Here is a 15,401-nt window from a genome sequence, read left to right as displayed (position 1 = left end):
ATATGTCTCAGATTTACACAGACAGTACTACTGCCCTGATTCGCTCTTTGTTTGGAGCTTTGTCTTGTGTATGGCTAGTAAGGACTGACAAAAGGCAATGCATTGATTGTGTGACAGATGGGCTATTGTGTGAAATCTACGACTCACCACCAACATGACCTCCAGCGTCACACGTAGAGTAGTGCGTACGGGTGGGAGTTGTCTGGTGAAACGCATTGTTGTGTTGGGGGACGAGCCCGTCCGTAGTGCTGCTGCTGTTGCTGCTTTTTGCTCCAGGTCGACTGTGGCTAGCGACTGACTCTAGCTTATGAATGGTCCACAAAGCAATTAACTGAGTGTTCTCTGTAGAATTTCACATCGAAACTTCACAGGCACCAAAAAGGCCTCTTTCTCTTTTATTAGCAACTGAAAAGACCCCAGTATCGCCCGTTGGATGAGAACATTGTGTGCGGAATTAGAGCCACTTAGCAGGCCGTATCGCCATTGCTTTGTAAGGCTGCTGGCTAGCTACCGTCTTCTTCAGCTAGCAAAACTGTTCGTGTATCCGAGGTATGTGCTTTGGTTTTATTTGCTTTTTTGTGCTTAATGCGTTGACGACGAGAAGGCATTAGATGCATCTGCAAAGTGTGTGTTTAATGTTCCACATGTGGTATGAATTAACTAACACTGTTCAAGAGAGCTCTTGTTTTGTTTGACGCCATTTGCTCCGTTTACGGGGTGGCTAGCTCCTCTTGCTAGTTAGCTGGCTAGCTAATGTTATTGTTAGCAACTTGGCCACTTTGTGAGTCGTTAGTGGAAAAGGCAATTGCAGCTCTGCACCAAATGGGCAAGTGCTAACTCCTGCGCAGTCATATTCAAAATGCCCAGTCTGGCCGCCTCCCACCGCAGTTAAATGCCCCAGCTCACTTACAGAAAGTGCATCCAAGAGATGGCTACTACATTACAGCTCACAACATTGATACCTACTGTGGTTTGAGGCAGTAAGTGAAAGTTGCACCTTCCCTTTGCTCTCTTAATCAGCTGGTTATTTAAGTGTAATGCTTTCGGATCACATAATATTTAACTTTTTGGTCAAGAGGACATTGATTTTAAATTAGAACAACCTATTTCTGTGTAAAACAGGTAGCAAATAGTTATCACGGATGTTATTACTTGTGCAAATAACTGGATTATTTGTTGTCTTGCTTGTAGGTCAAATTATTTTGATAGCTTTATACCATGCTGTTGTGGAAAACCTACCTTTTGTACACATATTGTCAGTTATATTATTGTATTACTATTAATGTTTTGTACTGTAAAAAGTGCAAGTAAAATACATCTACCCTCTCTGCCCTTGGTTTGATTTACTTGACCCTAATGAAATATATGCAGATCTTTAATCCCACTCTTGTGTCTCCACAGCAACACGGAGCAGCAAGATGAAGAAGAAAGCTCGGCAGCACCGAGTTCCGGTGCCGCAGAGGCCGCCGTCTCCCATCAAGCCTTCCCCCAACAAGCAGATCTTGACTTACGCCCAGGCACAACGCATGGTGGAGTTCGAGATCGATGGCCGCATCCATCGGCTCAGCATATATGACAAGCTGGACGTGATTTCGGATGACGACCCCATGGTGCAGGAGATGATGGAGTGCACCAGCAATAAAGAGAATGCTGAGAAACCACAGCAGCAGGTCCTCCTGAGGTCAGTGAGACTAAAAAACAACCAGGAGAAGAGAAACGCTGCGCTGGGCATCACTGGTCATGGAGAAGGAGCAGGCCAGCATTCCGGTGTTAATGCTGGGCCAAAGCTTCCAGAGCCCAAGTTCCGTACAGTAGAATATAACCTTCCAGCAGTTCCTAAGCGCCCAGCCACCTTTTATAAATTCATAGAGAAAACTGAGGAAGAGCTGGACGAGGACACAGAGTATGACATGGATGAGGAAGATTACGCCTGGCTAGATTTGGTCAATGAAAAACGGCGGAGCGAAGGGGTCAGTCAGGTCTCTCACAATGTTTTTGAGTTCCTTGTTGACCGCTTTGAGAAGGAACTGTATCTGGAGAGCCTAGATCAAGGCAGTGAAAAGCAAGCTCCCATTGATGAGGATGCTGTTTGCTGCATTTGCATGGATGGCGAGTGTCACAACAGCAACGCTATTTTATTTTGTGATATGTGCAATGTGGCTGTGCATCAGGAATGTTACGGTGTGCCTTACATTCCTGAGGGCCAGTGGTTGTGCAGACACTGCCTCCAGTCACCCACTCAACCCGCAGACTGCATCCTTTGTCCCAACAAGGGTGGAGCAGTGAAAAAGACAGAGGATGACCGCTGGGGCCACGTGGTGTGCGCACTCTGGGTCCCTGAGGTTGGCTTCTCCAACACCACCTTCATTGAACCCATTGATGGTGTCAGCCACATTCCTCCAGCCCGCTGGAAGCTCACATGCTACCTCTGCAAGGAGAAAGGTGTTGGGGCATGCATACAGTGCCACAAAGCTAACTGTTACAGCGCCTTCCATGTCAGCTGTGCCCAAAAGGCTGGCCTCTTTATGAAGATGGAACCAATCAAAGAGGTAACGGAAACAGGAGAACCCACCGTCTCTGTGAAAAAGACAGCCTACTGTGGAGCCCACACACCTAATGGGTGTGTAAGGAGGCCTCTTACAATATATGATAATGTCAAACCCAAAAATGGACTATGTAAGAAAGTGGACAAAGGCAGATGTGCTGGTAAAGGACAGTCAAAAGGAAAGCAGAAGAAGAAGAGTAAGAGTAAGAAACCTGAGCCTGAAGTTGAAGAGGAAGCTGCAACCCCTGCTACTGTGCCTACTTTTCCTGCTCACAGGTACACACAAGTTAATGTTAATGATGGGAAGTGTAATGTTTGGTTAGTTGGGATGGCATACTCATTTAAACTTACAGTTTAGATATCTATGATCTGAGAGTGAGAATGGTGATTTTGAGGGGATTTTTCTGTCTCTCTGAAGGACATATACTTGTTGATGTACAAACGCTTGTTGATGCAGGGTTTGAGCATGTGACACTAATATATGCCGTCCCCAGTCATCTGCTTATATGCATGTGGCCTGTGTGAAGTGGTGGTTAAATTCTGTCTGTTGCTGTTAAGTTTAATATTACCATGAAAACCACGACCAAAGCCAATTGACCGCAGTTTCCATTGTCTGTGTCCTAAAAATTGGATTCACTGGCTAAAATACAAAATAACATAATAAATAAATAAATAACAGCTAGGGACTTGAGATGTTTAAGATTATTGTGTTGCTATCTCTTCCTGGCTCTTTCCCTCTAAAACCTGTCTTCCTGGCTCTAGGTTACAAACCATTCTGAACCAGGTGTCAATCCAGAAGAAGAAAGCATTCGTGGAGTTGGTCCTAAATTACTGGACACTAAAGAGGCAATCCAGGAATGGACTTCCCCTCATCAGACGCCTTCAGACAAGCCTGCAGTCTCAGAAGAATGCGCAACCGGTTTGTTCATCTGTCAGTCAACCGCAGAAGACTTTCAGTCTTCATTTTGCCTTTTATCAAAGTACCAGTAGTTTGTAGAACATGAAGTATGCATTGTGATTATTCATACAATTGTTAAGCCTTCTACATCTAATTGTGCAGTATACTGATCAGCACTTTATTACTGCTGTTTACAAGATGTTTTGATAATGTGTATGTGGACATGCTAATGTGGATCTTTGGGCTATAAAGTAATATAGTACCTCACTGTATGGAAAAATATGTTTATGGAGAAACATGTACCTGTTATGCAAATTGTGCATTTTCTATTCTGTTCTGTTCTTAAATGTATGTATATTTATTTTAATGTCTTCTCCAGAGGCAGAATGAGGAGGAGAGCAGGGCATTAAAGGACCAGCTGAAGGAATGGCACCGTCTTCGACATGACCTGGAGAGAGCCCGGCTGCTGCTGGAGTTAATCCGCAAGAGGGAGAAGCTCAAGAGGGAAGAGGTAGGAGTGGGTGGATGGAGAGAGTCGACTGACATAAATAATTTTACAACTGGCCGGAGAACTTCTGCTAAATAAATGGAAACAATCTGATCTTGTAAAGTTTGCTTTTGTGCTGTGTTGTAGATTAAGCTGCAGGAGACCCTGCTAGAGATGCAGCTGACTCCCTTCAGTATTTTACTCAGAGCTCTTTTGGACCAGCTTCAGACAAAAGACCAGGCCAGGATCTTTGCCCAGCCGGTTGATGTCAGTGAGGTGAGCTTTGCCATACAAAAATGTTTTTCTTTCTGTTCCACATATTCACTCTTACATTTTCCTATCCAATAATATGAATGTGTGGATTTGTTGTACACAACTGTTTCATTTTATAAAGGATATTTATGTTTTTTGTTATGTGGGCATTCTTATTGGAGTTTTTTTGTGTGTACACACAAGTTACCATCATGAACTTTTTAAGAAGTGTACACTCCAGCTTTAAGTGAGTACAAGGACTTCAACTGTCATCAAGAGACCTGCTGTTTGATAAGCAAAACCGGACTTGCTGGTTCATACTTCAACACAGCCCTTTGCATTTTACTGCTGTGCTATTGTCAGGATGAAAGCCCACAGCAGGCGGTGGGTGTTTTTTACTGGTTTTTCCGCCTGATTACTAGAAAACTGCTTCAGTGATGCTGAAATAATGGCATGAATTAGTCATACAAACATTTGTCTAATTTGAACAGTTTTACCAAAGCAAGTTTGGAAACAACAAAGTGTGTCATCTTGATAAAGATCAACTCATCGACACAAGCTTCCCTAATCTCTTTAGAGCCCAGACACACCAGTCAGACCTCAGACAACTTCCACTTAGAAAGGGGACTTTGGTCGCCCCTGTATCTATTAAAACTTGCAGTCAAACACATCACAAAGTTTATCACAGTTCGCTCTACACCACAGGCCCTGATCACAGTGACCCAGCTTATATTCCCCCCCCCCCCGTAGACAGGCCTGAGCAATGTGACTTGCTGGTAAGAGGAATGTGTAACTTGAGATTAAGGTCTGCTGGCAGATGGTGACGGCTCTGAAAAGTGAAGGGTGCTGTAGTGTGCAAGCCCGGCTAGCTCAGTCGGTAGAGCATGAGACTCTTAATCTCAGGGTCGTGGGTTCGAGCCCCACGTTGGGCGTAGCTTTTGACTTTTGACTGAATTCATTTATTTACTGATATATTACTAATATTTATTTTCTTGGTTAGCTTTGCTTGTGTGGGAAGTGCTGTGTTAGTGATAGGTTTCCTGAGACTTGAGACTTTGTAATATTCTGGAAAAATATGGAATATCGCTGTTATTGAGTCTTTTTGGATGCACCATGTTGGTTAACACACACCATCAGAGGTGAAAATAATTAATCATATCTGCTGTTTCCTGTAGGTGCCTGACTACCTCGACCACATCAAGCATCCAATGGACTTCTCCACCATGCGGCAGCGCATCGATGCCCAGGCTTACAACAATTTTGAGCAGTTTGAGAGTGACTTCAACCTCATTATTGAAAATTGCATGAAGTATAATTCAAAGGACACATATTTCTACCGGGCAGCTGTTCGCCTCCGAGATCAGGGTGGGGCCCTGCTTAGAAAGGCCCGACGTGATGTGGAGAAAATTGGCTTTGACACGGAAAGCGGCATGCATCTGAACGATGCTCCGGAAATCAAAGCACCACCGTCCTTTTCTTGGGAGGACGGTAAGGGCAGCAGCAAAGACACGTCTCTGTGAAATTTACCATATGTATCACTAGCATCAGAGCAAGTAACTGAGGAATATTCGTAACATGCATTTAATTCTTTCCTTAGTGGACCGCCTACTTGTACCAGCCAATCGGGGGCATCTGTCTCTGGACAAGCAGCTGCAGCAGCTATTGGAGAAGTTCGACCTGACCTGTGCCATGAAGTCCAGCCCCTCCCGCAGCAAGCGGCTCAAGCTACTCAAAAAGACCATCAATGATGTTCGCAATGAAATGAGCCTAAAAAGAGTCCTACCCTCCCACCACCATTGCTCTTCCTCCATTACTCCCTCCACATCAGCACCATCCTCATCAGCTCCCTCCCACCCGGAGATGGGTAAACCTAAAGAAGACAGACTGAAGCCTAATGGACATCTTCCAGATGACGAGGGTATGTCTGAATCTGTTTGACGTTATTAGGAAATGAATTTTAAGGTTGACGCTGTGCTCGTCATACAGCCTCTTTGAATTTAAAGAGAATCACATGTCCTCAATATCCTGAAACACATGTCGGAGGTCAGAGATTAACCCCCTACCCCAGACATAACCTCATAGCAAAGCAATCACATGATGTACCCGTCTCCAAGTGTGTATGAAACATCAAAGTGTATTCATCATTGCTGCTTTCAGTGCCATAACTCTAATCTGGTTCCACCCTCTGACTTACTGCCCACTTCTCAGATTTTTTTTTGCGATTTCAAGAGAATTAAATGGCGATTAAGTCTGATTATCAGGATATAATCCTTATCAAACCTTTCCTGTTGTATGGAGGTGAGCATCTGTTTGTTGTATGGGACATTTGCAAAAGACACTGCAGAGTTTGCTGATATTTGGGAAAGTCTATAGTTGTGAACATTAACCTTTACTTTCCAAAACCAGAAGGAAGAGAGTTAAATCCATCTTCATTATGTTATAAATGGGACTATTGTGAATGGGATTAATAGTGGTAATATTATTTGTTAATGTCCAATAAGATTTTGCTGTGACATTGGCACACGCTTTAGATTAGTTATTACACCAATAAAGTATATCTTAATTGGCACAGAATAGGTCCAGCAAACATTATGTGAAACATAAAAGTTTGAAGTTCATGGCAGATGGAGCATCTGCAGGTTTGTGTCCACATTACATTGTATAGTTTTATTCTTCATGTCTTGTATTCACTGGGCTGTAACCCTGGGAAGGAAAAATGGTTTCATCTGTCATTACAGCAATAGTAGTTGTGGGTTTTAGCTTCTAGTATACAAATATGGTTTTATTTTTATTCAGGAGAAACTTAAAGTGTAGCAGACTGACTCAGTGGAAGGGTTAAATACCAAATCCACATATCTCCTCATAAATCAGTGACATGGATTTATGTAAAAGATGTTTGAACTTAAAAAACTTAAATTGTTCATGATGCTTAGTAAAACACAAAAAACTGTGTTAAACGTTTTATTCCAACCCACAGAAGCAGACAGTTATACCTGAAGGTTTACATGATAGTTGTGCTCTGGCAGCAGAGAACAAGTGTTACTGGTGAATCCTAACAACATTCTTGTGTCCTGCTGAAAGTAATCCCTGAATGGATCCAAGGAACCATCATTCTCCACATCCCAAAAAAGCAATTACCAGCTAACATTTCTAAACAAGGTCATAATACAGTGGTTCTGCAGTATCATGCGCTGTGTCGCCGCAGAGGCTTCCTCAAGCTTAGACTCGCAGCATTTTCTGAGTCGCATTAAGTCTGGTGAAGATAGCATTATAATGAGCCAGTGCGGGAAAAAGAAAGGAAAAAGTCATTTTGCTCTCATTTTTTATTTATAAAAGTGCCTCAGTGTTATGCTAAACAGCCCCTAGTTTTACTCATATGACAAACCCAAAACCCATATGATGTTATGCAACGCCAGCATTTCTGCAAACACAAGGACAAAGTGTGGATGTTGCAGCACATTACTGTGGCTAATAGCATTCTATTGTAGGTCATTTTTTGTCTTTGTCACAGACTTTTGTTATATTTGCTTATATTTTTACTTTTTATGAATAGGTTGGTCTGCAGCTATCCTTCACCATAAAAGATGTATCATAGTTCATTTCTATAGCGCATTAAAGCCTAAATAAAACATGATACCTAAAAAAAAACATAGGAAAACAAAGTGTGGTGCATAATAATCAAAAACTATAAAACAGCCTTCGTGCCATAACCTGAATAATGTGTGTTCTACTTAGTAGAAGTAGTTTAAATGATTAATGCTTACTCCAGTCAGCATTACATCTATAAAATGTGTTTTCTCCTCTCCTCCCCACAGGAGACAAGTCTCTTCCTCCTAAACTGGAGCCCTCGGACTCAATACCACCCCTCATCCACTCAGACACAGATCCTGAGCCCCCCACCCTCAAACCAATCGATGCCGCCCCAGACTGTGATGACAAGACTCACAGCAAGCGAGTCAAGTTTGATCGGGATATCCCAGACCTGCTCTCCTCTACTCCACGCCTCAACGGCCACTCCCGCGACGGCCTCCAGAACTCTTTGCTGGACGGAGACGTGAGCGTGGTGGCCACATCGACCCTCGCCGAGCCCACGGGAACAGTCAACCGCCGGACAGCCGTGCTCTTCCGCAAATCGAAGGCTGCCAGTCCACACAAGCCCCCGAGGAGCGGAGACGAGGGGGCCGACAGCGCTGACAGAAAAGAAGGCGAGGAGGAGGAAGAGGAAGAAGAAGATGAAGATGACGATGATGCACAGCTGGGTTCCAAATCCTTCCTCTCAGTGGTTATACCCAGGCTGGAGACACTACTTCACAGCAAGAAGAGGAAGCACAGCGGCAGCAGAGACAGCGAAGAGGAGGGGGGAGGAGAGGGAGAGCATGAAGAGGAGGGAGAGTCTCCTGTGAAACGACTTGACACTGGTAAGAAGTGAACAGGGAAAAATAGGCGGCTAAAAATTAAGCTTTTAAAGTGAACCGTGTTTAGGTCTGGTCTTTCAGCGCCATCAATATTTTCACCATCTCACAGCAAATTGCAAACCTTTTACAATTTTCTGCTTGACTAAACATTTCTTTGACTTCCAGTATGTGAGAATTTGAATGGCACTTCTTCAAGCGCCTGATTAAATTAGTACAGCAGTATTTAGCTCTGTTGCCAACCGCGAAACTGGCAGCGCAAACGTCGCAATTAGCTGTTACAGTGCTTACAGGTCATCACAGTCAAATTCCAAACAGCACAGCAGTAACAACAGACACTTGTTTACTCTTTTACATCTGTTTGCTTAAATTGGATTAAAGGTTGGCTCTGCAACCTGTAGCTGATGCAGATTTGTCAACACTTGACAGCAGCGGCTCAGATTGTGAGGGGTTATATTTTTATGATCGCGTGTGAGTTTCTGCTGTGTGTGTTCTCTCAGGTCTGTCAAGTGGGTTTCTGGAGGTGGAGGAGGAGAAGGAGCTAGAAGAACCCAGTAGAACCAGTAGACCCGTGGAGCCACGAAGACGCTGTGCCTCTGAGTCCTCCATCTCTTCATGTAGCAGCCTGCCAGGAAACACCAGGTAATCCATGGGATAAAGAAACAAATGTCTACTCTTTTTTTTTTCTTTTCTTTTTTTGGCACTTTGTCACTGAGGATCAGCAGCAAAATATGAATGAAGCAGCAGTGAATAATATAGGCTGGCATGATTGAGGCATGGTCTAACAAGTCGCTCACACATACTGATTAAAAAATTCATTGTGACTTAGACTTGGCTCAAAACGTGCCCAGTTACACTACAGGGGAAAGATGAAAAAGGCCTGTCTTTATGCAAATACCCTGGGACACTGTGCAAGTGACAGCCAGATGAGAGCCAATTACAATCATCTTGATTCCAGCAGAAAAATGGAGGCACAGAGTTGTTTACTACTACACTCTGCTACGCCAAGGAACCTAAAACTTTTTTTAAACTTAAAAAAAAAAAAAATGGAGGAAAAGCGAGTCGTTGCTTCTTTCTGCCTCCTAGTTCTCTTTGTCTTTAATGAGCTACCAGCACATAAAGAAGAAGAATGACCCGTCCAACGCCGCACTTCCCCAGAACTACAGCTTCATGAGATACCAGATACTACCAGCTACTTTACATCCTTTTGTGTGAAAACATCATAAAGAAATCATCTAGTCCATTTTACATTTAGCTGCCCATCATGGCATCAGATTTGTTTCTTAAGTTGACTTTGCCGCGTGTTTGTCTTGTGTCTCGTTTCCAGCACCATTCTCAGTCTTCCAAAATGTGGGAAGGGGAAACCCGCCCTGGTCCGGAGAAACACTGTGGACGATAAGAGCGAATTAATCGCCTGCATCGAAACCGGGAATTTTGCAAAAGCAGCACGAATCGCCGCCGGTAAGTCAGCTGCTCTGAGTGTCAAAACAAACTGCATGTATGCCGGGTGGGGATACATTTCAACAGACCTACTTAATTCTAATTAGTATATGGTATTTTTCCCATTTTTTTCCCAAGAGACATATTTACATTTAGTTGAGAATATGAAATTGTGTACTTCAGTGATACACTCTGTAAACAGAAACTAATGAATCAGCACCTGCATGGAATATTTTTCATCATCTCATACAATCAACTTGTTTTCCAAGGAGTTCTTAAATTGGGTTATTAAGAGAAATGTGAAGAGGATAAACACCTTCTCACCTTCTTCTGAACTATGAGGATTTGATGCTTTTTTTTTTTGGTTTTAAATGACCATAAGATGAATATCTTTGGGTTATAGTGACAAACCAAGACATTTGAAGATGTCACCTTGGTCTCTAGGAAATTCCCACAGGCATTTTTCATGACTTACTGTCATTTTATTGATAAATGATTCAATGGTTGATTGAAAAAAATAACTGGCAGATGAATCGCTGTCAAGCTATCCGTGTGGCCTGTAAGAAATGAGGTGCAGTAAGTAGTTGTGTATATTTCCAGATGTCTGCGACTCTGTTAAAATACCTCAAATTATATAATCTTTCTAGCTTCAATATCTTGTCCTAAAAGTGTAAGTTGATGAACTCACAGACGCCTGGTATTTATACACACATAGAAAGCAGGGTTGGAAATTAACAGCAGCTACCAGCCAAGTTCTTGTGACTTTTGGCAGTGACCAGTGAGTCTTTGTGTTCTGCCTGCCACTATGGCATGTAACCAGTCAGCATCTGGAGACTCTTCCCTCATTTAAAATTCACATTTGGCTGATTAAATGGTACAAGTGGCTGGTAAATTTTAATATCTGTCATTCACTGTGGCTCTTGCAGGGAAAAGTTAATTTCCCACCCTGTTGTGCTGTGTGCTCATTCACTTAAAGCATGGCTTTGGAAATGTGTTTAAACCCACACATAACTTGTTTGGTGTTGTTCCTGCTTCCATAGAGGTTGGCAACAGCAATATCTGGATGCCCGCTAGTGCCGCAACAGTTGCATTGGAACCCCTAAAGCTAGTTTGGGCCAAATGTAGTGGATACCCTTCCTACCCAGCCTTGGTGAGTGTTCATGGGAGAGAAAGCATGACAGTCACTGACTAAAGTCTTTTTCACTCTGACATTTTGTTGTCATCTCTTCACGTTGGGACACATTGGGACCTAATTATGACACTCTTGTCTCACATGATGAAGCAATAGTTTCACTACAGCTGTTCTTTTCAGCATCAAGTGCCCACTTTTCAAAAAATGTCTATGCTTTTCCTCTAGGTGGCAGCCTTTCACTGTTAACTGGTTTAGATTGACCTTAGCATGGAAGGACAAATGAGGAAGAGAATCTTACTGCCTCAAGCTGCATGCAATTATGTATGTGTGTGTGTGTGTGTGTGTGTGTGTGTGTGTGTGTGTATATACAGCATACTGTAGACATCTTTACTAAATGCTTGAGTGATTCCGTGTGTGAATGCACAGTATGCTTCAAATTGTCTCAGACTTTTGGACCCCCCTCCCCCCTGTATGTTTACTATGCGTTTGCATTCACGAGCATATGTGCATATCTCCCCTCTCGCCTTCCCCCGCTGTGTGCAGATCATCGACCCCCACATGCCACGTGTGGGCTGCCAGCACAACGGGGTGTCCATCCCCATGCCCCCCATGGACGTGCTCCGCATCGGAGAACAGATGCAGTACAAAGCCGAAGAGAAACTCTACCTCGTCCTCTTCTTCGACAACAAGCGCAGCTGGTGAGTGGCGCTACCTGAAGAAGTGACACAAGCTGCCGCAGGTTTCTAAACCTGTCAACATGTCAATCAGCTGATCATTATTCTCTTATGGCTGCGTGACATTGATTGCCGAGACACAACAAATGGCTGTTGATTCAGCTGGACTCCCATTAGCAGGAAAATGTTTTTCAGTCTGTAACAGTGAAATTGGCACAGTAGCCTTTGTGTCAGTCTGTTAACAGGCTGCACACATCTTTTTATCTACTGCTAGGAAATTACACATCCTACATTTTACTGGTTAGTGTTCAGAATATATATTTTAACAGCATACATTGAAAATAATTAAAATGTTATTCATTACACCACTTTACTTTTATCTATCCATCTGCTATTACGGTTTACTACCAGGAACTGAGAAATGTCTTCATGTTTCCTGGAAAAAAAAAACCTGCAGGACCTGAGAGTTTTACAATGTGCGCTTGTGTGTCTGCTGTCTGTGTGTGCTTGTGTGTTTGTGTAGTGAAACAAAGACACCTTCTCCGTACCTCAGTGATGCCACCATACTACTGTTGTAGTAGCAGACAGTTCAGTGTGGCAGAAAGCTTGTTAGAATAATTCTGAATGAGTTCACATCTGTAAAAAAAAAAAGAGACTTTGCAGGTGGTTCAAGCTCAACAGGTTATTCAGACACATATTAGAAATAACAAATGTTATTCTTGATACCGTTTTATTTTTTTATATTTCCTTTTTTTTACTCTTTTCCTGTCACCACTTAATATTTCTATTGTTAAAACCACCTGCTCCTCTCAGATTCATTGGCAGTCTCTGCAGATGACTCAAGAAGAGCATTCACAGTAGCAATTTTAATAGCGATCGTAGCATTTAAGGGTTGTTATTGCCTTTTCTAATCCTGCTACTATAATAGTTGAATGCCAGGAATTGTTGTGGCAGTATTTACTGGCTATTCAATCCTGTTCTCATTTGATCATCTATAACATTTTTTTTCTTAGATTAAGCATGAATGTGTTGGATTGCAATCTGAGTAGGAAGAGGAAGAATGTGGCTTAAAATGACATACAGACCAAGTACTGACAGTGCAGGAAGATATGCTAAAAACGTTTTTTCCACTTCATACATAATATATAGTTCTAAGATGAATAGCTGCTATATAAAATTATATACCCACATTATCTAATAAATATAGATGAAAGAATAAACTAGAAAAAATTTAAATAATCCATGTTTTATAACTAATTAACTGCAGTTCTGTAAAATAAAACTTTATTTATGGTGACAAATCACAGATTTCCTGTGAAAAGAGTGATGTATTCCTGGAAAGCAATACTTGTAAAAATTCAATCTTAGATACTGTTGAGATGATGTAATGTCAGAGCTTATTCTCCCCCTTCAGGCAATGGCTTCCTAGATCCAAGATGGTTCCTCTGGGGATGGACAAGACCATAGACAAGATTAAAATGATGGAGGGACGCACATCCAGCATTCGCAAGGCTGTCCAGATCGCCTTCAGCCGCGCCATGAACCACCTGAGCATAGTGCAGGACGAGCCAGTCAGCGACCTCAGTGACGTGGACTGATGACACTCACTGGCTCTCTCCCCTCTCTCATACACACACACACACACACACACACACACACACACACACACACACACACACACACACACACTTGTACCTCTCCTGTACCAAATACCTTCCTCTTTCCCCCCACTTCTCTCTGTCTCTGCAGGAGATTCAAATGTTTACTGGGCACCTGCTGTAACAGGTGGTGTCTGCTCCTCATCCATTCCTACTCGTACACACTCCTACCATGTGCCGATGGGATACGGCTGCTGCTGAATGTGAATGTGTCTATCTGTCTTCTCCACCTCCAGGCTTGTAACTGTGCTCAGAGACTGCTCCCTTTTTGCCACTCCCACCCTCACTCCACCAGTCATGACTGTCATTTTCATTCATCATGGCGAGGCAAAAACTTAAGTGATTGATTTTGTACATTTAGGTAACCTTACCAAATGCGTTTGTGGTGTCAAGACTTTGTAGGAGGACAAAAACTAACATCAGTTGTTAGATTTTGGCTGCGGCTGATACGTTTTTCAACCCGGTCCGTTATGTTGGCAGTTGCCAATCGTCATTTCTGTTACAGGTTGCTAAAAAAGCATCTAGTAGCTGGTTAAGCAGTTAAGTACATAAAAACATACATTTCTTGCCACATGGAGGCTTTTCAGTTGTATTGAATCAGCTGTAGCCAAAGCTTATGTTTATGTCAAGGTCACATTTACATACTGAAGTCATCTCCATTTAAAAATATCTTCTTTTGTATTTAAACTGTAAATACTCTGTACAGTTGCCTGACACTAACTTATTTTGTAGTTTTGACATAAATGGGTACTGTACAGGAGTTTTCTTAGTATTTATACTTGATGCATTCTTGGCACTAAGGTGTGAGTGCTGTTTTGCCAGTGCTGTATGATCAAGAAGAATAAAAAAAAATGCAAAAGCCTTAGTATTAAGGAGATTAGGGCTAAAATGTAATGTTTTTGAAAAGTATGAAGTATTCCTTTTTTCATTTTTTTTTAAGTTATTGAAGTTTATAATCGTAAGCTTCCATTTGGCATTAATCCTTTTTGTATAAAAATAGTTTTAGTATATTTTTGTTCATATATATTTATATGATTTGAATACACGGTTATACAGTATGTAAGTCTCTGAAGCTCATACAAGCAGTCTGATGTTGTGGACACAGAACGTATATTGTTCTCAAGAAACCAAAAATGTTGCTACCCAGATGTTTTTTGCTGATTAATTTTCTGTGTGACGTGTGAAATTGTTGCCAAAAAAAGAAAAAAAAGTGTATTTTTATGTGATACATTTGACTGTTACTTGGTTTTGCTGTAGTCGTAGGGAGATGTGCCTGCGTTAACTTATTGTAAAGTATTTGCATTACTTTATATTCAAGGAAAGACGTGCAAACTGATTGTGGTAAAGTGGCACATTTTGTGGTGGATACTTGCCTTCTTTTTAAGTAACCTTTTCTAACTTTTTTTTGTAGTTGTAGACTTCAAGACATTTCATTTTATACTATTGCTTATTTTTTCTGGGTAGCATTGGGTAGTTTTGGTATATTTCTTTTGTACTTAACTGTAGTAGTTTTTTTAATCAGGTCATATGAAATATTGCTGGGACTGTTTTTTGTAGCAAAGCAAAAAATAAACATACAAATATGAACATGTGCCTCTTAAGTTCTTTTATTTGTAATGTCTCTTAGTGACAAAACGTAATGAATTATTCATGTTTCTTTTTGTTGTTCAAATGAATGTTTGAGGTATCCGCAAACTCACAGCACAATTAAGTGACCAAAAACACATAAAAATAAGAAAAAGCTAAAATTCGAACTCAATTTGTTATTGAATTTAAATGTTTTGAGCCTAATCTGGGGAACCAAAGAGATTTCAGTTCTTATAAATATCACTTTAAAGGACTACACCTCCTTCATGGTTGGGAGAGGGCAGACACTAATTCAGCCTACCACTTGCCATATGGC

General features: G+C 41.8%; 1 protein-coding gene and 1 non-coding gene across 4 annotated transcripts; both read left to right on the top strand.

The window, feature by feature from the left end:
* The first annotated feature begins 185 nt into the window (after nt 1-185).
* Nucleotides 186-15,085, top strand: brd1a (bromodomain containing 1a). Of its 3 annotated transcripts, none has more exons than XM_056367939.1 (13): nt 192-549; nt 1,402-2,821; nt 3,308-3,476; nt 3,823-3,954; nt 4,078-4,206; nt 5,358-5,670; nt 5,780-6,100; nt 7,998-8,600; nt 9,095-9,236; nt 9,922-10,055; nt 11,075-11,184; nt 11,710-11,864; nt 13,255-15,085. In XM_056367939.1, exons 2-13 carry the CDS (start codon nt 1,419-1,421, stop codon nt 13,436-13,438), a joined length of 3,795 nt encoding a protein of 1,264 aa, XP_056223914.1. In that variant the 5' UTR covers nt 192-549; nt 1,402-1,418; the 3' UTR covers nt 13,439-15,085. The 3 variants fall into 3 exon arrangements, with proteins under 3 accessions (XP_056223917.1, XP_056223914.1, XP_056223915.1); XM_056367940.1 differs by having other exon boundaries at nt 193-549; nt 3,308-3,464; XM_056367942.1 differs by lacking the exon at nt 11,075-11,184 and having other exon boundaries at nt 186-549; nt 13,255-13,402.
* trnak-cuu (transfer RNA lysine (anticodon CUU)) lies at nt 5,042-5,114 on the top strand. The gene has a single exon. It is a non-coding gene; the product is annotated as a tRNA-Lys (tRNA).
* Nucleotides 15,086-15,401: the final 316 nt, after the last annotated feature.

This window comes from Seriola aureovittata, chromosome 22, assembly GCF_021018895.1.
Source record: "Seriola aureovittata isolate HTS-2021-v1 ecotype China chromosome 22, ASM2101889v1, whole genome shotgun sequence".
NCBI lineage: Eukaryota > Metazoa > Chordata > Actinopteri > Carangiformes > Carangidae > Seriola > Seriola aureovittata.
Note: the sequence above shows the minus strand (reverse complement) of the source record. Positions and strands in the feature narration are given on the sequence as shown.

Bases quoted from the DNA above. Each gene is read 5' to 3' on its own strand.
- brd1a (XM_056367939.1), top strand. From the start codon at position 1,419: ATGAAGAAGAAAGCTCGGCAGCACCGAGTTCCGGTGCCGCAGAGGCCG. The intron at 3,955-4,077 runs GTAGGAGTGGGT...GCTGTGTTGTAG, and splicing joins AGAAGCTCAAGAGGGAAGAG to ATTAAGCTGCAGGAGACCCT. The intron at 11,185-11,709 runs GTGAGTGTTCAT...CGCTGTGTGCAG, and splicing joins ACCCTTCCTACCCAGCCTTG to ATCATCGACCCCCACATGCC.